Source organism: Bombyx mori, chromosome 4 (assembly GCF_030269925.1).
Source record: "Bombyx mori chromosome 4, ASM3026992v2".
NCBI lineage: Eukaryota > Metazoa > Arthropoda > Insecta > Lepidoptera > Bombycidae > Bombyx > Bombyx mori.
Window position 1 is genome coordinate 15089684 of NC_085110.1, and position 25133 is coordinate 15114816.

At 42.6% G+C, this 25133-nt stretch overlaps 1 protein-coding gene across 11 annotated transcripts in view; it reads right to left on the bottom strand.

The window, feature by feature from the left end:
- The window catches only part of LOC101736773 (dual specificity calcium/calmodulin-dependent 3',5'-cyclic nucleotide phosphodiesterase 1), a 511722-nt gene that overhangs the window by 42080 nt on the left and 444509 nt on the right, over positions 1 to 25133 (bottom strand). For 8 of the 11 annotated variants that reach the window (XM_062668369.1, XM_062668368.1, XM_062668359.1 and 5 more), the window contains 2 exons: positions 21327 to 21416; positions 2819 to 2975 (listed from right to left, as the gene is read on the bottom strand). In XM_062668369.1, the coding sequence (XP_062524353.1) occupies positions 2819 to 2975; positions 21327 to 21416 (247 nt within the window). The remainder of the gene's footprint in view (positions 1 to 2818; positions 2976 to 21326; positions 21417 to 25133) is intronic. The other 3 variants (XM_062668366.1, XM_062668365.1, XM_062668367.1) reach the window with 1 other exon arrangement.

Below are 25133 nucleotides of genomic sequence, written 5' to 3' on the forward strand. Positions count from 1 at the left end.
GTTCTAAACGATATTAAATTTAAAGTAAATGATTTTGAATTTGAGTTGTGACTTTCATTCGTGTCACAAAGTGGCCAATGACACTTTGTCAGTTTTTTTCTTATTTAATTTTATTTTTTTATTGCTTAGGCGGGTGGGCGAGCTTACGACCCGCCTGGTGTTAAATGGTTAAAGTCTTAGTTTTAACAGTAGTATGTTTATGTACACCCGTAATAATTTCAAACCCGACTGGCTATTTATTACTTGTGCTAGTAGATGTTGGCTCGTAAAAATGTATCGATAATCGTTCAGAATATTTATTTGAAATTCTCAGGGAAATTGGATTCAATATTTGTATGTTGCTCTCTAAATTTATTTTCTCATTTATTCCGCAAGAGTTTTTTTATTCTTATTGGCTTATACAAAGCGAACCGTTTCCAAGAAAGGCTGACGTTGGGTGTTTGAAAAATGTCGTTAGATTGTTACAGTAAAGTGATGTTGAAAATCGAAAAGAAAAGAAGAAAAAAAAACTCGGCTAATATCAACTTTATTAATTACGTTTTTACGTAATTTGAATTCTTTTCAAAGAATTCGTAATCAGTTTTCGGAATCTTATTAAATTTGTTAATTAAATATTTTTAGGGTTTTTTCTTTCTTTCGAAGTAACTTTCACGTTTCTGAGTAAAGAGAGAATCGTTCAAAAGTGTTAATTTAAATGGTCTTAAGTGGATGTCAACGAACGGTGGTTATTTCGTTTTTAATGAGAATTTTAATAATTTTAATGATAGATTGATGAGGTGTAATGTAAACCTGTAAAGGTAGATACTAAGTCATCGGAGAATTTAATGCTGAAGTTTTCGGCTCACGGGACTTCATTTTATGATCATTCCTTTGCGCTTGAAGCAGCCCGTTTATGGAATGCCCTACTACTACCCATAAGCATTAAACAATCGTCCTCGCCGGAAATTTTCAGATTTAAATCACACTACCTTGCACAACAATATGGCTCCTACGATATAAGTGTATAAATTGCTACTTATTTTATTTAGTATTTACTTGCATATTTTTATTATTAAATTTATTTGTATTTAATCGTATGTAAGTCTATCTTATATTGCATTTATTTTTCACATGTGTATATAAGTATATATTTTTATGTAAGTTTATTAAGATATAGCACCGTTCATGCTAGTTTGCTTATTCCTCTCCCTGCAAGGTTGCCTAGAAGAGATCGCTTTCAACGATAAGGCCGCCAATTTATGTCACCGTTTATTATTTGGTTTAAATGCTTATTCACTACATGTGGTGTCAAATAAAGAGTTATTATTATTACCACCACCTATTTCTGCCGTGTAATGTCTTTCGGTTTGAAGGGTGGCGTAAAACTTCTATACTATAAAACTGAGACTTGGAACTTATGTCTCAAGATGGGTGCCGGCGTTTACGTTGTTGATATCTATAGGCCAGAGGCCAGGGGTTCCCAAACTCATTTCGTCTACTGCCCACTTTGAGAATAAACTATTTTTTAGCGCCCCAATTTTTTCACCTACTTAAAGACCACTCTAGCGAGAGCTCAGTCGGTGTCTATGAGTCCTCCTAAATGAAATTAGAAATCACCTTCCAAGCCTCTATACAACACACCCTTTTTTTATGGGTCTCTTACCGCCCTCTTTTAAGCCTGCAGCGCCCACAAGGGTGCGTTATCGCCCACTTTGAGAAAGGCTGCTAAAGGCTCTGGTAACAATTTAACACCAGTTGGCTGTGAGCTCGTTCACCGATCTAAGCAATAAAAAAGGTATTACTTTAGTATTTGAGCTTCAATAACCACTTAAAACCAGATGAGCTTTGACTTCGTTCCTTCAACTATGAAATATATAAAAAAGCCCTGAAATATCCGCCCTTCGGTGTAAGTACAGTCAAATATGTCCTGCAAATGAGATTTTCTATATGTAATGGTTCTTAGCAGCTGTTCCCTTTTCTTGAGTGAAATTAACCGATGATAATGTTTCTGGTCCCTATTAGTTTCGTCTATAGCCACTTACTAAGTATTTTTATTTGCAAGAATACGCGGGCAATACGCAAGCAGACCTTACACTTCCGAACATGTGATACAATATTTGATATTAGTATAAACGGCTTACAGAATTCCGTGGATCCTAAACAAACACGAGCTGAAATTTCTTAGCTTTTGTCGTAAGATTTGTAGTAAAAAACGTTTCTTGTACTCGGATTTATCAGACGTAAGTGAATAAGAAAATAATAAAAATGTTGGGAATTAATTAAGCGCAATCATAATGTTGTTTGTAAACATTGGTTGTCTTTTTATATAAAAAACTTTTATATCGAGGCTTTTTTTTTTCTTACATGGGTGGACGAGCTCACAGCCCACCTGGTGTTAAGTGGTTACTGGAGCCCATAGACATCTATAACGTAAATGCGCCACCCACCTCGAGTTAAGTTCTAAGGTCTCAAGTATAGTTACAACGGCTGCCCCACCCTTCAAACCGAAACGCATTACTGCTTCACGGCTAAAATAGGCAGAGTGGTGGTACCTACCCGTGCGGATTCACAAGAGGTTCTACCACCAGTAATTACGCAAATTATAATTTTGCGGGTTTCATTTTTATTACACGATGTTATTCCTTCACCGTGGAAGTCGATCGTGAAAATACGTATTTCATTAGAAAAATTGGTACCCGCTTGCGGGATTCGAACACCGGTGCATCGTTAGATACGAATGCACCGGACGTCTTATCCTTTAGGCCACGACGACTTCAAGTCGAAGATCGGCCATCAAAACTGCGGCGTTTGACTAGTTTTATATATTTAAAACCCTCACCTCAGTGCGGCCTTATCGCAAGCGTCGGGCGTGTCGACGGCGGGCAAGTGTTCAGTTTCTAGATCGAGCTGATCGAGTTGTTCGTCAGTAGGAGTGGAGCAGCTCTCGGTCTTACTCCGGCTTGAAGAACGGCGGACGATTGTCAGCGCGCCTTGCTCTGTGGACAAAAAGACTACGTTAAGGCGTTGTCTTACCACAAGACGGACGTAGCGTATTGTAATGATTTGCAAGAATGAGCGAAATTATAAAAGTGCAAAAACATATTATTGCAGGTAAAGAAGAAAATAAACAGTAGTGGTATACGAATGGATCTTCAAAAATTCCGTTGTTTCAGAAATAAAAAAGAAAGGAAAGAAAAAGAAAGGAAATTTGCACTTTTATAGACAGCGGCCTATTTTTTTTGGGAAAACAAGGGATTTGCTGTTAAAAAAATTAATAAAAGAAAGAGGGTCATATGACCCGATTATTTGTTTTATAACCAAATTATTTTAAAATTGATTTATACCAGGGGTCCTCAAACTTATTTTATCTACTGCCCACTGCAACAATAAATTATTTTTTAACGCCCCCATTTTTTCGCCTACTTAAAAATCACTATAGGAAGAGCTCAGTCGGTGTCTAAGAGTCCTCCTAGATGAAATTACAAATCGCCTCCCAAGCCTCTACGCAACGCCCCCATTTTTTTCTGGGTCTCTTACTGCCCTCCTTTAGGCCTAGAGCGCCCTTAAGGGGGCGATATCGCCCACTTTGGGAAAGGCTGATTGACACGAACATAAAATTCACTCCAATTTGTATTACTTCAGGCATCATCAAATATTATTTCCGATTTTCCACTTTATACCAAGGCAAAGTTGAGGCAAGAGCGCAAACCGATTTCAAATCGTATTTAGGCAGTTCCTCAATATTGAATACGAAGTTGTTTGTAGTTGCGTTTATATTTATATAAAATAAGGTCACGACTTTCTCACCACTTAGAGAACTTGCTAACACTTGCCGTAGCAAGAGCAGTGCTTCTTTGAATCAACTACCGCATCGGAAGCGCGAACCACTGTGAAGATCTGGTCAGAAACGCACTGAGTTTTCGCGCGATTCGCGAGTTTTCGGTTTCATGCTGAACTTGAGTAATAAATAGATCACTGTCAAGTATTTTTTTTTACAAAGCAAAGTTGGCGAAAGCGCAGTGTTTCGTAAGCGTGACGTCATTTGGCGCTTACGCCTATTTAGAATAAAACAAAATTCAAAACCAAATTCATGAATGAAAACTATCGAATTTCCAAAAAAATAATTATATGGGTCTGTTTATTTTGAATCTAGTATCAATTAAGATAATAATATGCGTATGTTAAAAAAAAGGAAATGTTTTCAATTGTAGTCGCCGCATTCGACGAGTTTGACGAAAACTGTGACCGGTGCTTGGAGTGCCAGATCCGACCCTTAACAACAAGATTCATCAATAATGCAGAAGGATACTAAGGTATGCAGCCCTAATTTAACCGACGTATTATTTTACAAACGCTAAACATTACGCATTGTTGGCAGATAATGCTAATTATTTTAAGAAAAAAAATCAAAACAAATAGTTAGATTCGGCAGCCAATGGCATTTTACAGTTTTACAAATTCCAGTTTCGCGAACTTTTCTTACAAATGAACTGTCACAAATTAATTACAGCTTACAAATGAACTGTCACAAATTAATTACAACTTACAAATGAACTGCCACAAATTAATTACAACTTACAAATGAACTGCCACAAATTTATTACAACTTACAAATGAACTGTCACAAATTAATTGATAGGCGGAAAAACCACATTGCCTTTTTCAAAATTTTCCTTACACAAATATGAATGTTTCTGCATGAAGAACATCGACTGTATAATATCACGATTAATATTAAAAAAAAAAAAAAACTAGAGTACGCCTACCACATTTGAATTTGAACTGAATTAACGGTACCCCTTTATCGCTGGAGCATTGGATTTGCCTTTGAATAGGCTGAAATGAAATAACCCTGATTCAGTAAAAGCGTTTGAAGGGGAATTTAAATATTCGTTGCATTTTTTGCAATGAAAAATCCTTCATGGCGCACCGGTGTTTTTGACAGAGGTTGTTTGTGTTCAATGCTGGAAAGCCAGATATATGATAATGTTTTTTCTTTAAAAGCAAACGGTTTGTAGATAACATTCTCGCAACTTAAACACTAATTTATCAAGATAAAATTAACGTCACAATTTTTCATAAAATTGAAACGACTGAACCTTGCCTTTCTTCTGATGAGGTTTGATAAAGTAAAATAGCGACCTTACTAGCATTGTCAATGACAACGTTACTATAATATATGATGATGATCATGTAGGCAGTAACTTCGCCTATCTTTGAAGGAAAACGGTCGGTCAATAGCACGGTATAGCTTCGAATTCAATGTGTCTTTTTGTATTCACACCGACTTATCTAGTAAGCGATATAAAGTCATGATTTGTAAAAAAGATATTCGAAATGAAGCACAATACACGACGTTAATTTTAATTTATCACTAGAATTTTCACGTTTCGCTATTTGTAATTACGTATGAGTGTACTCTCAAGAGTGTGCTCTACCGATACCGATGAAAGGTCAAAAGAAAATCAGTTTTTAGTTTGGTACGTGTGTGGCGAAAATTGTCAATATCCTTAATTAAATGTGTAGCTGAAAACCCATTCCACTGGTCTAATTTAGTGAATTTCCGACCAACCTGGCCTTACACGATGCTAACCAAACCTAATAGCTAAGATCGTGGTAGATTAATGCATTGTTATTACTGTATATGGACTGATCAGCTCACATGAAGTACATTAACGAGAAATTATGGAAGCAGCGTCTAAGCAATGCCTATTGAAATTGATTGTGGAATGGAGGTCAGTTGCTGCTAATTAGTAGCTCGTTTGCGTGTGACATAAAACTTTCACTTACAAGACGCACGGAAGGGCTAGTCTCAGCAGATCGCATGAAATAAATGAAACAGAAACATCCCCAAATTAAATAATACATAAACTGCCGAATTCTAAATTCAATTGTAACAGATTTTTTTTTCTTTAGGAACAATCAAAGTTCTTTTTAATTTAAGTACAAAAAAGCAGATTTTATTAAGTGAAACTTCTTTAGGCGTGTTGAGAGTAAAATTTAACTCGCGACAGATTCGTTGCAGCTAGAGAGAAAATATATAATTTAGGAAGAATTTAGGAGAGTGAGAAAATAGACAGAGCGTCTCGCGAACCATTCGACCGTGGAGAGAGGAAAAGGACAAAGCGAGCTAGATCGTTTCTCTTACACACAGTATTCCTTACAATTGAAGAAAACCCCAATACTACACACCGCAAAAGAAATTACACTTTTTTCAGGGGCACTGAGTTGCACACGCACTATATTTTTTTAATACATTTCCGTTATTATTCGAAAGCCGTCGCCATTTATTCGAAGAAAAAAAATATTTAAAGTAGTGTTATAATGGCGCGAAATTTTATTTATAATTTACCCGGACAAGTTAGTGCACCATCCATGGGGTGCTAACCGTTATACGGCTCTACGTTACTGACACCGTCTAACATAAAACCCGAGGAGCTAAGTATTAGCTGTTATTTCATTGGATAATAAAAGTGAAGGATTGTTTTTAATATCCTACAAACCAGACGGCTTGTAAATAAAATTGATAATATGGCACATACGAAGCCGATTAAATATATCCTATATTGAAGATCTCCTTCCCCACTAAGCGTGGTCTCGCCTTGTCGTGGCGGTGGGGCTTAAGCGTGCACCCCGACACCGTGGAGCAACGTTGTCTGCACAGGGGTGCCGCGAACTAAGTAGACTGCATACCGTGTTCCCTTTTTCCCACCTTTGCTGGACAAAGGGTGCGTGAAGGGGGCGAGGGCTCCCTTCTGGAGCCCTCTTGGATGCTAGGCCATGTCCCCGGCAGCTCTCTGGTTGCTAAAGGGGAAGGCCTTCCAGAGGGGGGGTACCGGTACGCCGGCGTGGCCACATCATGGTCAGACGTGTGGGTCTGTCAGTAATGGCAGACCCCAAGAGGATGAGAAGTGAACCGGAGGGCACTCCCTTCCGGTCGCTGGTTGCCATGTCCCCGGTTGCCTCTTGGCAGCTACAGGGGAAGGCCCTCCAGAGGGGGGTACCGGTTTACCGGCGTGGCTTCGTAGAAGCATACCGTAATCCCTACCGAGTAGGGGACGGGGGCCGCTGATTAGCAGGGGCCGCGAGGATGCGAACCTCTATAAAAAATGCCCTAATCCTAAGTTTGTGACGTGCCCGGTGATGGGATGAGTGGCTGGAGAGAGTTCAGTCGTGAGGGCCGTCCCAGGGGACCGACCCCTGGTTAAACATCAAAGGAAAAAACAAATGATGGCAAAGTTTTTAAAAAAATTACCCCACGAGGGTACCACCTTAGGTAGAGGATCCCTCCGTGCTTCCACCTCGGTGAGAGCACGCTGCCCCGCGTATTCTGGGGGGGCAAAGCTTGCCATGACGAAGGGGGCTGTGTGACGGGCAGCGGAAAACCCGTCGAACAGAGACACGCCAGCGCTGAGTTGACGCACTCTGGGCTCGTCAGTGACAGCGAGGCGGCTGGCTCGAAAGAGACAACCGCCAAAAAGATAAGGCGGAAAAGGAAGACCCAGCGAGTTTCTTCACGCGAGGGGGGAGGGGAGCCAACGTCATCCTCTGGCGCAGATGCCCCGCCGGAGAAGGTTCTGGTAGTCTCCGATGCGGCCTCTGCTGCGGAGGAGATGCCGCCCCCAAAAGGAAGACCCGCCCGGAGGAGGGGCGCGCCGTCACCGGCGCAGTCATCGGCGTCGATGTCTGTCGCCTCACTGGACGGGCGAACGACAGAGGAGGAAGAAGGCGGCCTTCAAGACCCTGCCTTGGTCATAGACAGGGCCATGAGGACCGTCAAGTCATATGCGGCCAACGGCACTAAGACCAAAGCCGCTGGCCGTAAGCTGCGAGAGGTGGTCTCGCAGGTCTCGAAGGTTCTGCCTTCGGTTGCTTCCGCCAATGACCAGGTGGTACAGCTGATGGCGGAGAATTCGAGGCTTCGAGCACTACTTCAAGCCCAACAGCAGCCTCAGCAGCAGATGAGGCTTCTGCTTCGAGGAAGGCAGCGGCGTCGACGCCGTCGCCCGCGTTGCCCCGGGCCACTGGGTTGCGAACTCCACCGGCCCATGTACCGGCAGCGACGTCATGTATCACCGGGGCGCCTCAGAACCGCCGTTCCCCGGCGCTGACTGGTGACGGGTGGCCTGTGCTGCCGCCACCGCGCGCGGCTGAGCAGCGGCCACGTCTCCCGTCGCCGCGCACTAGGGAGATAACCGCTACCAAGCGGCAGCAAGCACTCGTAGGGCCACGGGAGCTGGCTGGAAAATTCAGCCTGGACGAGGTCATCAGTCGCACCGTCCAGGTTGTATTAGAAAGGCTGGACGGCAGGCTGGCGGCCCTCGAGGCGCAGCTCATTGCTCCGGCTGACGCTCGGCGACCGGCATATGCCGCGGTGTCGGGTACTCCAGCCGCTTGCCCCGCCCCCGTACGGGCTCCAGCCACTAGGTTGGGCCCGGGACGGGATAGAACCAAGCGGGGGGGGGGGGGGGGGGGCACCAACGCGAAGTGCCCATCGCAAGCACCCCAGCCTCGTCCGCTGCCTCCGCCCCCGTCTAACATGGACGAAGGGTGGAACGTGGTGGCCCGGCGGGGTGCCAAGAAGGCTCCACCAGCAGCTGCACAAGTTGGTAGAGCGCCAGCGGCTACAGCGGCTCAGGTTGCTCTCCATCAGGGTCGGGCGCCTGTAGCCGCTAAAAACAAAAACAAAAAAAAAAAAAAAAACGACGAAGAAGCAACCGCGCACGCCGCGGTCGGCGGCAGTGGTCCCAACGCTGCTGCCGGCTGCCAAAGCCAAGGGCATGACATACGGAGATCTCATTGCTCGGGCGCGCGCGGCAGTTGACCTGGATGAGATCGGGGCGGGGGAGGGCCTCCGCTGTAGGCAGACAGCCAATGGAGCCAAACTGCTAGAATGTCTCGTTGCCGATAGTCCCGGCATCGCGGAGCGTCTGGCGGCAAGGCTCCGTATGGTCCTGCCTGAAGAGGAGGTGCGGGTGCATAGGCCGGTCAAGATGGCCGAATTGAAAGTGACCGGCCTGGACGACTGCACCACCAGGGATGAGGTGGCGGCGGCCGTCGCTGCCCAGGGCAACTGTGCCCTGCAGAACATAACAGTAGGCGAGCTGCGCTCCGGTTATACCGGGGCTGGTTCTGTGTGGGTACGTTGCCCGGTGGAGGCGGCCGTTGCCCTGGCTGCTCCTCCGCCCGGGAGACCGTCGGGGGATCCGGGCAGGTTGCGCGTGGGCTGGATAGCAGCCCACGTGCGCCTGCTAGAACCGCGTGCCTGGCGGTGCCTAAGGTGCTTCAGCACTGGGCACTGCCTCGCCAGGTGCGTGAGTGCGGTTGACCGCAGCGGACTGTGCTTCCGCTGTGGTCAGCCTGGACACAAGGCGGCCGTGTGCTTGGCTGCGCCGCATTGTTCGTTATGTGCGGCGGCCGGACGCAAGGCTGACCACCGGACCGGGGGCAAGGCATGCCCCCCGGCCGGCAAAAATGCAGTTAGAAATTGGCGCCGCCAAGCTAAGCGTCGCCAAAAGAAGCGGGCGGCCGGGGGAGCACCGGCTGGCACTTTGGCCCCCGCTGAGGCGTTCGAGCCCGATAGCGGGGACAATAGAGTAGGGGAGGGGGCGATGGATGTGGTCCAGGTTTAATGGATCACACCTATCGCTTCCTCCAAGGAAATTTGAACCACTCCGCCGGAGCTCAGGACATGCTGCTCCAGACTATGGCGGAGTGGTCAATTGACGTGGCTGTGGTCGCCGAGCCGTACTTCGTTCCCCCAGCGGACGACTGCTGGTTTGGGGAAGTTGATGGCTTGGCGGCCATACATATAAGAAGATCCGCGATGATTCCTCCCCTGGCGATGGTGACCAGGGGCCCCGGGATCGTCGCGGTACAATTAGAAAATACCGTCGTGATCGGGGTGTACTTCTCTCCAAATCGGCCTACCGTTGAGTTCGAGCGGTTTCTGGACGGGCTAGAGGTGATCGCTCGTCACCTCTCTCCCCGTTCGGTAATACTGGCGGGGGACTTCAATGCGAAGTCTGTCGCTTGGGGTTCCCCATCCACGGACGCTCGTGGTAGGCTGTTGGAGGAGTGGGCGGTCGCGGCCGATCTCTGTATCGTTAACAGGGGCTCGGTCGCGACATGCGTGCGGTGGACGGGAGAGTCTATCGTGGACTTGACGTTCGCGAGCTCGTCCATCGCACAGCGCATCCTCGGCTGGGGCGTGGTGGTGGGGGCGGAATCGTTGTCGGATCACCGATATATCCGGTTCGATCTTTCCGCTCCCGCGCCGACGCCGGCCGCAGGCGCTCGCGAGGTTAACCCCCCGCGGAGTGCGTTCCGATCATTCCCTAGGTGGGCATTGAAGCTCCTGAAGAAGGAGCTCCTGGTGGAGGCCTCTATGGTGGCGGCGTGGACGCCCATGCGCCCACACCTTTTCGAATGCGATGCCTCGATGCCCCGGGTCGGCCCTCGGCATTGCGGACGGCGGCAGTCGCCCTGGTGGTCGCCTGAAATTGCGAGATTGCGTGCAGTCTCCATTCGGGCGAGCCGCCAGTGTGCTAGACACCGCCGTCGCCGTCACCTGCGACGCGACGACCCCGTCGCGTTCGCAGAGGAGGAGACCCGGCTGCACGGCGAATATCGCGCTGCGAAGGACGCCCTGCGGCTGGCCATCAGGCGGGTCAAGGAGCAGAACATGGAGAGACTCTTGGAGGCGCTCGAAGCGGATCCATGGGGGAGCCCGTACAGGCTGGTGCGCGGCAAACTGCGCCCGTGGGCCCCCCCTTTGACTGAGCGACTTCAGCCTCAACAGCTGCGGGACATCGTTTCGGCGTTGTTCCCGCAGGAGCGGGAGGGTTTTGTTCCCCCCGCTATGGGTGAGCCGTCGGACGCCATCGACGGCGAAGCCCCTGCTGAGGTGCCCCATATTACTGGGGCAGAGCTCCGTGTGGCCGTTGTCAGGATGACTGCAAAGAACACGGCCCCCGGCCCGGACGGAGTCCATGGTCGGGTGCTGGCCTTGGCCCTCGATGCCCTAGGGGACCGGCTCCTGGAGGTATTTGATGGTTGCCTGGAGTCGGGACGGTTTCCGTTGCTCTGGCGGACGGGCAGACTTGTGCTGTTGAAAAAGGAGGGGCGCCCGGTGGATACAGCCGCCGGGTATCGTCCTATCGTACTGCTGGACGAGGCGGGAAAATTGCTGGAGCGTATTCTAGCTGCCCGCATCGTTCAGCACCTGGTCGGGGTTGGACCTGACCTGTCGGCGGAGCAGTTCGGCTTCCGGGAGGGCCGTTCGACCGTGGATGCAATTCTTCGCGTGCGGGCCCTCTCGGACGAGGCTGTCTCACGGGGTGGGGTGGCGCTGGCGGTGTCTCTTGACATCGCCAACGCATTTAACACCCTGCCCTGGTCTGTGATAGGGGGGGCACTGGAGAGGCATGGGGTGCCCCTCTACCTCCGCCGGCTGGTTGGCTCCTATTTGGAGGCCAGGTCGGTCGAATGTACCGGGTACGGTGGGACCCTTCACCGTTTTCCGGTCGTGCGTGGTGTTCCGCAGGGGTCGGTTCTCGGACCCCTCTTGTGGAACATCGGGTACGACTGGGTGCTGAGGGGTGCCCTCCTCCCGGGTCTCCGCGTTATTTGTTACGCGGACGACACGTTGGTCGTGGCTCGGGGGGATGATTATAGAGAGTCTGCCCGTCTCGCCACAGCGGGAGTGGCCCTCGTCGTCGGGAGGATCAAGAGACTGGGCCTCGACGTGGCGCTCAGTAAATCCGAGGCCTTGTGGTTTCACGGGCCGCGGAGAGCGCCACCTGTCGACGCCCACATCGTGGTTGGGGGCGTCCGGATAGGGGTCGGGGTGCAGTTAAGGTACCTCGGCCTCGTGTTGGACGGCCGGTGGGCTTTTCGTGCTCACTTTGCGGAGCTGGTCCCTCGATTAATGAGGACAGCCGGTTCTTTGAACCGACTGCTCCCGAATATCGGGGGGCCGGATCAGGTTGTACGCCGCCTCTACGCTGGGGTGTTGCGATCGATGGCCCTGTACGGTGCGCCTGTATGGGCTGAGCCGCGCAATCGGGCTACTATGGCTCGGTTCCTGCGCCGGCCGCAGCGCACCGTTGCTATCAGGGTCATCCGTGGATATCGCACCGTCTCATTCGAGGCGGCGTGTGTGTTGGCGGGGACGCCGCCATGGGAGCTGGAGGCGGAGTCGCTCGCTGCCGACTATCGGTGGCGCAGTGAGCTTCGTGCTCTGGGCGTGGCGCGTCCCTCCAAAAGTGAGCTGCGGGCGCGGAAGGCCCATTCTCGGCGGTCCGTGCTCGAATCGTGGTCGAGGCGGTTGGCCAACCCCACGTGGGGTCTACGGACCGTCGAGGCGGTTTACCCGGTCTTTTATGACTGGGTGAATCGTGGCCGAGGACGCCTCACCTTCCGTCTGGTGCAGGTGCTGACTGGGCACGGATGCTTCGGAAAGTACATGCACCGGATAGGAGCTGAGCCGACGACGAGGTGCCACCATTGTGGACACGACCTGGACACGGCGGAGCATACGCTCGCTGTCTGCCCCGCTTGGGAGGTGCAGCGCCGTGTCCTTGTCGCAAAGATAGGACCAGACTTGTCGCTGCCTGGCGTCGTGGCGTCGATGCTTGGCGGCGACGAGTCTTGGAAGGCTATGCTCGACTTCTGCGAGTGCACCATCTCGCAGAAGGAGGCGGCGGGGCGAGTGAGGCAAAGCTCTCCTCACTACGCAGAAACCCGCCGCCGCCGAGCAGGGGGTCGGGACCGGGGTCCCGTCCGTAACCCGGCCCCCTAAGAGCTTCGGGCTCCACCCGCTTTGTGCGGGGAGGAGCTTAGGCGTGGGGCAGCGTGGTAGGTCGCGTTCCCCCGACCGCTCCGGGGGAAGTTGTAGCGCGGCGCTATCAATCGGGCTCTTGGCCCGTCGACCGAGGGAACCGGCGGTCATGTTGCTGGCGGCCGCCGGTCCGGCGTCTGGGGGACGGCGGGATGGATGTAATGTGCACTGCGTAAACCCTGTCCCGCCGTCTCAATAACTCCGACTGGGTTCCCACCCGGTCCGGGGTAGGGCGCCGGCTGTGAACGGCAGGAGTTTTTAGTGAGGTTCGACTCCCACATACCCCACCTGCCGTGCGGGTGGGGATCCGGCGATTATCTCCTGTGGAAAAAAAAAAAAAAAAATTGAAGATCTCCTTGCGTTGCTTTCCTCATTACTGAAGGTCCTGATTTCCCCCTCTGGATCATTCTCTCATGCATAATTTCCCTTCATTTGCTACGGATCCTTGGCCATGTTGACCATCTCGAGGGACTGTGTTCTATGGGACGTTTGGCCTCTATCTTGCACGTAACCATCATCTTCGAGGTTATGATCTTATTTTCGAGTAATGCGTCCAAAGAACTCATATTGAAAAGAGTCACATGCAAAGTAATATGATCTTATAGCGCTGAGTTTTCCCTATGCAGACAAATTTCTTCTAGTTTTAGAGAAACTTATTATATTATGTATGTACTAATTTTAAAAGTACATGCTGTATTGCGATGATAACTTTTACGATAACTCTTCTTATTCTCAATCGTACAATCCTGACGGAGTGGTGTTTGGTTATGTATGTCTTATTGCTTGGTTGCGGCTTTTGAGAGACTTCTCCATCTCTCTCTATTTGTGGCGGTACGTGTACATTCAGTAAGGGAACACTTAGTGGATGACTTACTCAAGCCTTGTGGGTGATCAGCACCGAGACCGTTGACCGTCTACTCTTTCTTGAACCATTAATCGTTCTAATGAGCTTTCATTACTGATGAACGGAAACTTTAGGATAATAAGGTTCTATTGCTTTGAATTCTGCGGTAAAATATCTATCGATATTCCTCCCGAGTTGCATCGTCTTTGACTTCACAATTGTGAACTAGTATAATCGTAATTTGTACCATAAAATTTTCCTAAAGTGGTACCTGTACGCGACGAGTTAAGTCGATATTCTGAGCAGCGTGCAATGAATTCACAAGCGCAGTCTAAATGCTATGCTCCCTAACCCACGTTAGGAAAATACGTAATGCGTTAGTGTCGCATGTAAATTGCGGTGTGAACGTTGAGTGTAGAGCCATGTTGGTCTTGCACATTCCCGCCACCTGCAGCCCTTTTCACCCGTACTGGGAATTTCAAATTAATGTAGTATGGCCTGCGTTTGATAGCGTTGCACGTGACAAGTGTGTTACAGTCTGCTTCCATTCGAATTCAATAGTTCAGACGTCTTGATGTCTGTGAGCGGCTTATCTGTAATCTGAATTGGAAAATCGTTTGAAGTACTCGATAATTTTATCAACAGGTCCAAGCTATCGAGACCTAGAAGAAGACTAAATTTTATTGAAAAATTGTTTGATAATTGATTCAGAGTTGAGAGATGGTTAAATAATAAACCGGGTAAACCAGAGCAAAATTGAAAGTTATTACGTGAAATGTTATAATGTATCAAAAGAAACTACCAACCTGCCCATTTCTGCCGTGAAACAGTATAGCGTTTCGGATTGAAGAGTGTGGCAGTTGTTATATGTAAAAATTCAGATTTAGAACTAATGTCTCAAGATGGGCGGCGAAATTGACGTGTTTGATGTCTATGGGCTCCGGTGACTACTTAACACCAGGTGGGCCGTGAGTTTTTTCACCTATTTTAAAAATAAAAAAGGCTACTCGTTAAACCAGTCAAAATATAAATACAGTTTTTTTTTCTTCCTATGCTGATAGCCTTGAGAGGCTTTTTCAGCTTCATCCTAACGTGTGTAGGTGAGCTCACGGGGCTCAAGCCGGAGTGTTGCTAACACTGACCCTAGCAAGAGCAGTGCTTCGCAGAATCTACCACCGGATCGGAAACGCGACCCACTGAGAAGATCCGGCGAGAAACTCAGTGGGCTGTGTCTATGGGTTAATTCGCTTGTCGAGCCCTTCCTCACAAGGTGCTTGAAAATACAGTAAGTAATAAGTCATCGGTAATTGCAATTAAGTTCAATAATTAACAGCGACAGCTTAGTGTGGGTTTTGTTTCGATTTCGTTACTAAGCAACAAGTTCGAAGGGCTGACTGATTATACAGGACAATAAAGCCGTTTTAAAATCGCCTTTATTGCATTAAATAATTCACATCATAATGAAGGAAATAAACAGATTTTGAATATTGAAATAAATTTGTTTAAAAGCATTCTTATAGCTTTAATATATATATATATATATATATATTTTATTGCCTTTGCTGGCAGTCGTGCTTACGGCCCACCTGATGGTAAGTGGTCCATGAGAATGGACTGGTCAGCAATGCTAGGGGCAGAGCCAAGCCGCTGCCTGTTACTGCCTTTGTGTTGTCATTATGTAATAGAATTCTTGGAAATTTTATGACAATAAAAAAAATGCGAGATGAAATAGTATTAATTATGTCCAATGATTAATTAGCAAGCTCTTTCGGTCATACTAACTGGCCATGCATTTTGGCAATTTTCATATTTTAATTATTTAATATTACATTTAATTTTAATAATACTCTACATCTAAACACGGATTTAAGCATTTTTTGGAGTAAGAAAATACTAGAATGTGTACATGTGTTGTTTTAATGTAATTGTGATATACATACTTAAATTCAAGAATAAACTTGTATTATTTTATAAATAAATGGTGAAAACCGACCGACCCTTTGTAGATACTATCGCAAGACATTCTGGGAGATATCTTTAAATTGCTGACGCGCTACCTCTCGTACTCTGGTGACGTCATAACAAAACCTTACCTCAACTATCAACCGCAAATGTACAAAGGTTGAACTGAATCGCCAAAACGACAAGTAAACATAAAAGAAAATCAAACAAAAACAAAAACAACCAAAAATATTTTACCAATTTTTTTATGAAGTAAAAAAAAAAACACAAAACTTTACACTTATTAACCGTGTAATATACACAATATTAACATTTATGTCATGATATTTGTATAAAATATTCTCGGTGACCTTTCGTGTTAAAGTTAAATCAACTATTCAACGTATCTTGGTATCGTTCCATATTTACTTTATGTGCCAATCCAAAAGGGTTTGTATACCCTCTCATCGGAATGTAGCACGAAGGAAAATAAGCAATTTTCGACGTAAACGAGTTATTTTCGGTTGCAATAAACATTTATAAATATGGTTTTCGCAACCATTGCTGGTTATAGACAAGGAATTTTATGCATTAATGGGTTTCAATTAAAGTCGTCGATTGTAAAGCAAGTTATAGTAACTTGACATGTTTTAACGGCGTATTGATGGTGTTTTTTCTCCTACCTTTTCGCTGGCAGCTTAAGGGCTATTCCAGCTACGCGTGGACGGGTAGGTAAGCTCAGGGGTAGAACTTGAGAGAATTTACTAAAAATAGCCACCAATAGACAAGATAAAGAATGAATATATCAGAGTAAGTGTGAAAGTAGCCCCGGTAATCAACAAATTAAAGAGCGGACGGTTAGCGTGGTGTGGACATGTGATGCGTAGAGAGAATATGCATGTGATTAGGAGATATATGGAAATGGTAGTGCAAGGTAGAGGGGGAAGAGGTCGACCAAAGAAGACATGGATGGAGTGTGTGAATGACGATATGAGAGAGAGAAGAGTGAGTGTTGAGATGACGGATGATAGAAGAGAATGGAAGAGAAAAATTAGCTGTGTCGACCTCACCTAGTGGGATAAGGTGGAGAAAAAGAAGAAGTTTCGATTTAAGTAGTAAGTGATACATTACGTGCGATATAATGCAATTAAAAATCAGTCAGTCAGGAGATTTAGTTATGGAACTTGAAATATACACAATAAATATTTATTTATGATTCTTTAAAGAAATTCGCTCTCGGCTAATGCCAAGTTTTATTGGTTTAAAACTTATTAGTTGCAATATAACAGGAGTCGTTTCTTGCTAACGGCTGGCTAGCCACGTCTTAGTAATACGAGCTCCATATAGGTCACCCATCGTGTCTAAGCGTTTATTGCTTTCGTAATAAAACAAAATGTGACCAGTTTTTATGACTTTACAACTCAACAGAGATACGATATTTTTTTCCAGATTCGCTACGAAGAACTAAGGCTGTTCTTTGAAGTCAAGATAATTGTTCAAATCCCAGTTTTCCGTATAGCAGGTAATAAAATGTGAATGTAAATTAAGTTGAATCCAAGCTTGAAGCTCGATAAAAATATTTTAGACGTATGTACCTATTTCCAAGAAGCTTTTCACGGGACTCACACTTAAGAAAGCTTAGCATCTGACGGCGATAAATTCCGAACTGTCACCCTGAAGTAAAGCGGCAGTAGAACAATTTTGTTTTTGAAACATTCCGTTTGGAATTTTCTTATACAAAACATAATGACTATATATTGAATCTAATAGGTACTTACATCAAATATTGTTGAATTAGTGGTCGAAACTAGAATTTAATCACTGATACCTTAAGACAGATTACTTTATGTGTTACAGTTTCTAATTTTTTCAGATTTATTTAATATATTTCATCTATCAAAGGAAACTGCTTGTTCAACGAGCTTGGTCGTGCCCTTGGCTTTGCTGTTGTCCATGAGCGACGGTTAACGCTCACCATACGATGGACCTTTTGATCGTTTTCTTCAAAAATATCAAAATTGGTTTGGCACTTAACAGTCTGTTAACAATTTGCTATAAAGATTATATTATTTCAGATGACTTCACCAGACAAGTGCTCAGAATATGACTTCTGTATCTCATAAAAGGATCTAAAAAGGCCTTATTACCTATTAAGCTATTACGGAACGTTTGAAAGACTAAGAAGCAATAAGGGGTAGAATCGCCTAATCTATCTATATTTATAATATTATAAAGAGGAAAGATTTGTTTGTTTGTTTGTATTAAATAGGCTCCGAAACTACTGAATCCATTTGAAAAATTATTTCACTGTTTGGAAGCTACACTATTCCCAATTGACATAGACTATAATCTTTTTTGAAAAAAATATATAGAGATCCTTACTAAACTCCAATAATAACCCAAGGTGTAAGAAAAATACCTAAAATATTCTTTACATCGCGTGCCCTGCAAAAACTATTGATGATAGAATAAAATAATGTACTACGACTTTGTAGAACGCATTATTATCTGCAAAAAGTGTCGCGACAACATATATCTAACTATTATAGTTTTTTTAATTAAAAAAATAAAACAACCTCAAATATCATTAAAATTTTTGTTAAAGACCCGAGCGGAGCTGGAGCGGGCCGCTAGTAATTTAATAATAACACTACTACTATAGAATTTGAATTAATCCAAAAAAATACGTTCCTAACAAAACGGAATCAAGTGTACTGTAATGTAAAATATATGGCTCTAATAAACGGAATCAAGTGTACTGTAATATAAATATGGCTCTAACAAAACGGAATCAAGTGTACTGTAATGTAAATATGGCTATCAGAAGACATGGCTACTATTAGTAAATACTATCATTGCTAATTCATTGCACCGATGTCTAATTGCTTACAAATGAGTGTGAGTGTATAACAAACACGATACGCTTATAGTAATTAAAATCACTTTTACGGTTTGGTCTTGCATTTTTTATTGTCATTAGATTATTTGCGATGTTTTGAATACTTAAAAAAATTCGTTATCACTGATTTTAGGTCGGTAATCACATAAACAAGACAGAAAAAAAAACACAAAATTAATCCGTAAAAGTATTATACTTTTTATTAATATATACCTAATTAAAAGTTGATAATTGAATAAACCAAAAAGGAATTTAATAATTGTGGTCTTCTTTAGTTTTGCCGCGAGAATAAATCGTAAAAGTAGCTTTAATTGCGTTATGTAACATTTTATACGAATATTAAATGACAAAATGTATACGATAAGATTTTTTTTTCCATTTTCATCTACAACTTCAGAGTTGTATATGCCAATTAGCAATGTTTCTTACGATAAGGTTAAAAAAAAAAACTGCTAACAAATTGTGCACGGTCATCCTGCCCTTAATTAGGACTCCCTGTGTTATAGGTACCAGAGACTGACATACACACTTATATACATTTAAATAGGTATATATATAAATAGACAATAAACACGGAGACAAAGAGCAAACAAACCTGTTCGTCACACGAATGTTTGCCGAATATGGGAATCGAATCTCGGCGCACGCAATAAAAAACACTACAGCGAAAATATTATCGATAATTTCACAAAGATCGTTTTTATTTTTCGCTCAAATATAAATAATTTATAACGCACTTCACGACGCGTAGGTACCAACGTTTTTGACGACTTATTTTTACGATATCGTTCCATTTATAGGTATTGTAAAATGATACATTGTGTAGCTTTGTGTATTGAACTATGCTAGGGACAAAGTATGAGTGAAATACTAAAAACTTCTATGTAATACATTTACTTTTTTTTTCTACTTATGCTGATAGCCTTGAGAGGCCATATTCTCCTTGACGTGTGGATGAGCTCACGGAGCTCAAACCGGGTGTGTTGCTAACACAGGCCCAAGCAAGAGCAGTGCTTATTTACAAGCAGATCTTTAAATCGGTAAACACTATAGATAAGTACAGAATAAAATATGTTTATATATATTTTTAACTTTAGGAGGCGATACCGAACTCATTACCACAACACTGTTGTTCAGTGGATAGCGAAGCCTGTGCCACTAGGAAGAGATTTAAAAAAAAATCAAATTCGTTAATTGACCCTACACTGAAAATAATTATAGCAGTTTTGGTTATGTTCTTTATCAGCCAAAAAAAAAGGTTTTTGGAGATTTTCATTTATAACCATAATTGAAACGTGTAATTTTTAAAGAGAAAAAAAAAGTGTAAACAAAAATATTAAAAAAAAAAGACTACATATCTAAGGTTGTGATTATGAATGCATGCTCCATGCTTGTGTCATAAAAAACTGCTAGAAGGTCATACACACATATACATGATATAATAAAATAAAATTTACAACGAAAGACTCAAAAGTCTCACACCCTCACTTAGTCTGAAAAGTATCATCTATATATTAATACGTGAAGCAAAAATTTTGTATCCCTTTTTACGAAAATTGCGCGGACGGGGGAGTATGAAATTTTCCACACTTATAGAGAATATAGAGAAGAAGTGCACAATGCTAATATATTTTTTTAAATAATGCATAAAAGATACCTTAAATCAATAAAGAAAACATTACACACACTGCATACCATGTATTTGACGCACACACGCATGAATACTATTTATTGTCAAACTTTTGTCCTTGACGTCTGTTGTCAAATTGAGAATAGATTAAATATTGTCTGTCTTTATTAAGATTTTTTATAGTGTAGTCTTGGCGAAATTTGTGATTATAGAAGTATAAAATACAATCATAATAGTGTACAAACTTACAATTCCAATTGATTATAGTCGAATTATTTTTATTATTATATTATATTCCCTAGATTATTTTTGTATTTATTTCATTGTATCTGTGAGGTAAGTGAATAAAATCAGTCGCCCAAAAGTAGGTAATGTAATTTGGGTTCAGTGGCCTGAAAATTCGAATCATTCATTCAAATTTAAAAGTCAGCAACACCAAGGCCTTTTTATGTTTATGTTTATTTCTCAACGTCTTTTTTTCTTTCTATTAATACCTACCAGAGTTGTTTCTCTTATAAATATGTACTTGCAGATAAATCCAATTCTCTAATTTTAGAAAAGTTATTTTCCACATATTTTAATTATTTAAACAAAATTCTTCAGAATACTCATAATATTATGATTTTAAAAATAGTATATTATAAACAATACTTTTCCTAACTAATAAATGAAAATCGTGTTTGTGTAGGTCTATCATATAAATAGATAAAACAAGGTGGCGCTGAAATGTCATTCCAAAAAAGTTTTCTAGAACGATAATAACTACAAAAGGAAATTCACTAAAAAGAAAGAAAAAAAGGTTCCAATTATTGAATAATTCTATAAATCAAAAGCGTGAGGGATGCATGGCCGAATTCACGAAACCAACTTTGAATAAAAAAAAACGTGCACGAACTGTCATGGCGGCTGTCCGGAAGTCACATTTTAATCAAAATGAATATTCGCATTTTCGAGCACCGGATTTCGAATAAAGCAAACGAATTCCTTCAATCATTATTGATATAAAAACAAAATATTTTGGATTGTTTGGTCCATTTGAAATTAGTATAAATACGTCTTATTATTTTGTAAATAGCTGTTTTAAATGATCTCTTAAGTCACAGATTATCTTCAGGAAAATAGTAAATTATTTGATTAGATAAGAAAAAAATGTGCATCTGGAAAGCCACCAAGTTGTTAGGGCCGTGCTTACTGGGAGGGGTGCCGTTGCGGGGCGTGGGGAGCGGCGGAGGACGTGGCGCCTCCTCCCGCGGTGCGCCCGCGCCTCCCGGCGGACTCGCCACTGGAACAGCAATCGATATGTCAATATGACATCTATTAATTATGTCAATGTCAAATGTCATTAATTTATGTACATTATACATCAAAATTCGAATCGTATTTGATTTTCTCGATTATTATATTATGTGCTTATTTGGTTACCATCTATCTTAATTCCTATAAAGCAATATCAATTGTGGAGCACGACACATTAATACATTACGGCTTTCAACCACGCCCATCACTATTGCTTTAAATATGGCATTTTAATAATGTGGCAAATAATAATGTGGCATTTTTAGATGGTCACAACATTTCAAAATAAGAAAATCTATTTAAAATTTTCCTAATCATACCAAACGTAGTTTTGATATCGTTAAACGATAATTCTAATTCTTAATTTAAATATTACATCAACGTTAAGTCAACCTATAAATAAAGTACAATTGGTAAAACTGAATTAAATGAATAAGCAGAACATAAGTTCTAAGTTACAAGTAAAGTGCTTCTAGGTATTACGGTGAAACTTTCCAACTTAGTGTACAAGACATATCTTTAAAATTTGAATTTTGATTAATATCAGAAAAGTACTTTTTTCACTATCAGCTCTCTTCCCTACCCCGTGAGCTGAGAGAGTTTGCTAACACTGGCCCTAGTAAGACCAGTGCTTCAAAGAACCTACAACCGGATTGGAATCGCGACCCACTGTGGAGATCCGGCGAGAAACTCAGTGGCTTGTGTCTATTTCAGAATAGTCAATGAAATGTGTGGATCATATAAATAAAATTTAATAGCACTTATATTTATATACCTCCTCGTAAAATAGAAGGAGAATGCATTTTTTTAACGATCAATTGAGAAAATATAGTGAAGATCTGCAAAATTATTTGATAAATCTCGAAATTCGCTGAAGTTTACGAGATAGGTTAGTAAGCTGTATAGTTTCGATACATAGTTTTGTATTATTTTAAGGGATTTTATGACCTGGTAACTAAGACCTTTAAGTCATGTCTTATTTTAATTTATATTCATATTTTTATGAAAAATGATAATAAGGAGTGAAATGAAATGAAGATGATTAATTTGAGACATTAATCAACTGGAATGAAATTAAATGAGATGATATAGGATGAAATATAATTTCAGTAAAATGGTGGTCATTTACTAAGATTTTTTCAGTGGACTTTTTGGAGGATCCCGAGAAGTTACGTCCAGCTGCTTTGTTTCATTTTCCCACATTTGTGCACTTTCACAGATATTAAACAGTTAATAAACCACCGCTACTACACATTTAAACCTGAAGAAACACTAAATAGACAAAATAAAACAAATCACACAACTTCACTCCTCGCGTTCCCGCCAAAAAGTCAGTTTTGTATTAAATCAATTTGCAACAAAGTCGCTAAAACGAAAACGATCCTTTTTATATTTCATTTTACGTCACACCCGACGTACAAACGTTAGACCACTAATACTATTTAGCTTCAGTAAGGGCGGATTCGACCAAACTTAAATTTAAACTCGAGTAACTATACGAGGAATAACCTATTCCATGATTTTAATCTCGAGTAAATTCATAGTCGTTTTTCCACGTATACTTGCGCTAGGAATAACAATACGCGAATAGCAGAGTGAATGGTGAACAAAAATAAAATCCGGCAAATAAATGTTGTTGTACAACGGCATAGTGTAAGAGCATACAAATCGTCAACTCGATTTTGCCGTATTTTAGTGTGAAAAAGTAGCTGTTGTGTAAGATATCCAGCTGTCAAACGTATTATTTTTATTTCTTGTTTGTTTGAGGGAATTGTCAAGTTTTGTCGTGTGGTTTTATCTTTTTTCGTTTAAACGTTGCATTCAGACTATTAATAATCATTTAGTGCATTGCGTTGACTTGAAATTAAAACAGAATAAATATTTATGAAATGACAGAAATCAGATGTTGGACTGACAGACGCCATTACTTTATTCTAGGAATAGCTCCGTTATTCCGTGCGAAACGGCGGTATAGTAACAATTCCCGAATAGGCCCACTATTCTTAGAATTGTAGTTGGTAAAACGTAAAATTGATTTACTCTCGATTAACTGACGAGTTATTCTAAGAATAAGATTTACTCTTGTTTGTTCGAATCGACCCTAAGAAACGTAATTAAGTCAACTATATTATAAGGCTGTCACTGGCACATGGAGACCCGGAAACGTTATTGCATTTGATATAACGGGAACATTCTCGAAACATAGTAATGTTTTGATGTGTCACTCGGAAATCTTATTCCGAGTAATACATATGTAGGAAATGTGTTTTTTCTTTCGTGCGTATATTTTTCTCTATATTTTAGCTAGCTGACCCGACAACGTTATTATTCGTTTTTTTTATTTTTATGAATGAAGGATTACTGGTGGCCCGAAGGCCTTTCCAGTTTCACCAGGACAGGTGGGCGAGCAAAGGCTCAGAGCCAGGAGGGGTGGGATTTGCTAACAGCTACCCGAGCGCCTCCAAAGGAGACCTAACAGCTCAAGAGCAGCTGCTTCGCGAATGAATCTACTACCGGATCGGAATCGCGACCCGCTGAGAAGATCCGGCGAGAAACTCAGCGAGCTGATTCATGGGTTAGGTTGCACGGCGAACTCTTTGTCGAGTTCGACGAGTACAGTAACTTCAGGATCCCTTGCAATTAACCAAAAGATGGGACTTTTTCTGTTTCTTCTCTGAATAATAAATGGCTACCAAAAATAAATACATCGGAACAATAACAACTACATACGGAAATCTTTTCACACGAACTTTGGAGATATCGTTTTGAGGCCGGCGAGCCCTTTATGCTGTCTTATAGTTTAGATTTCTTACTTCTTTGAATATTAAGTTTCTGTAGCTTCTGTAGCTTCATTTTTTTCTAATTATCACTCTCTGAGAAATACCTTGATCGACAAATTTTAATGATCAGCTTAAAACAACAGCAATAAAGACAAAACAATCTCCAAATTAATAACTATCTTGTTAACTTCTGTACAAAGTCTTTGGCTCGATATCACATAGTATCCAGGGGGCACATGTGTTAAAGGAGTTATGTCGTGCTCAGAACATTGATAATGGTACATACAGGCACCCAAAGCGGATTACAGGAAATATATACAAATTACTCTGAACAAACTTGTGAGTAAACACAAACAAATAATTAAGGTAATAATACTCGTAGTTACTAAAAATATTTTAAATGTATAATCAAATTATTCTGTAATTAAGTTTTTAGAAGAAAAATATCACGTGTGGTACTCGGGGACTGCCGCGGTAAAGTTATTGTATAGCATTTTTTATCAACTTATGCATTAAATTAAACAATAATAATTTAATATTAAAACAATGAAAAATAAGACCACGCTATAATTATAAACATTAACAAAAGCAAAAATTAACTGTCCCCTTCACACTCATAAGATATACCGCGCGAGAGAGAGATGGGCAGACTTTTCATGATGCGCATGCAGTGCGACGTCACGCCGCGCGCTTATTCACAAACACTACACAAGCGCAACGTGTGAATATGTTGAACGCGAGCTACATGGTAGGCGGTGTGGGGGTGTTAGGTTTTATTTTTGTTACGGAATTTCTTGATTCGGTCGCCGCGCTGAAAACCCGCGATAAAAGCTATGCGATAGCTTAAAAAACTGGGAATAATCATAGAAAATTTTAACAAAGGTATTTTTTGTACTAAAACCTGAATCACGCTAACAACAATT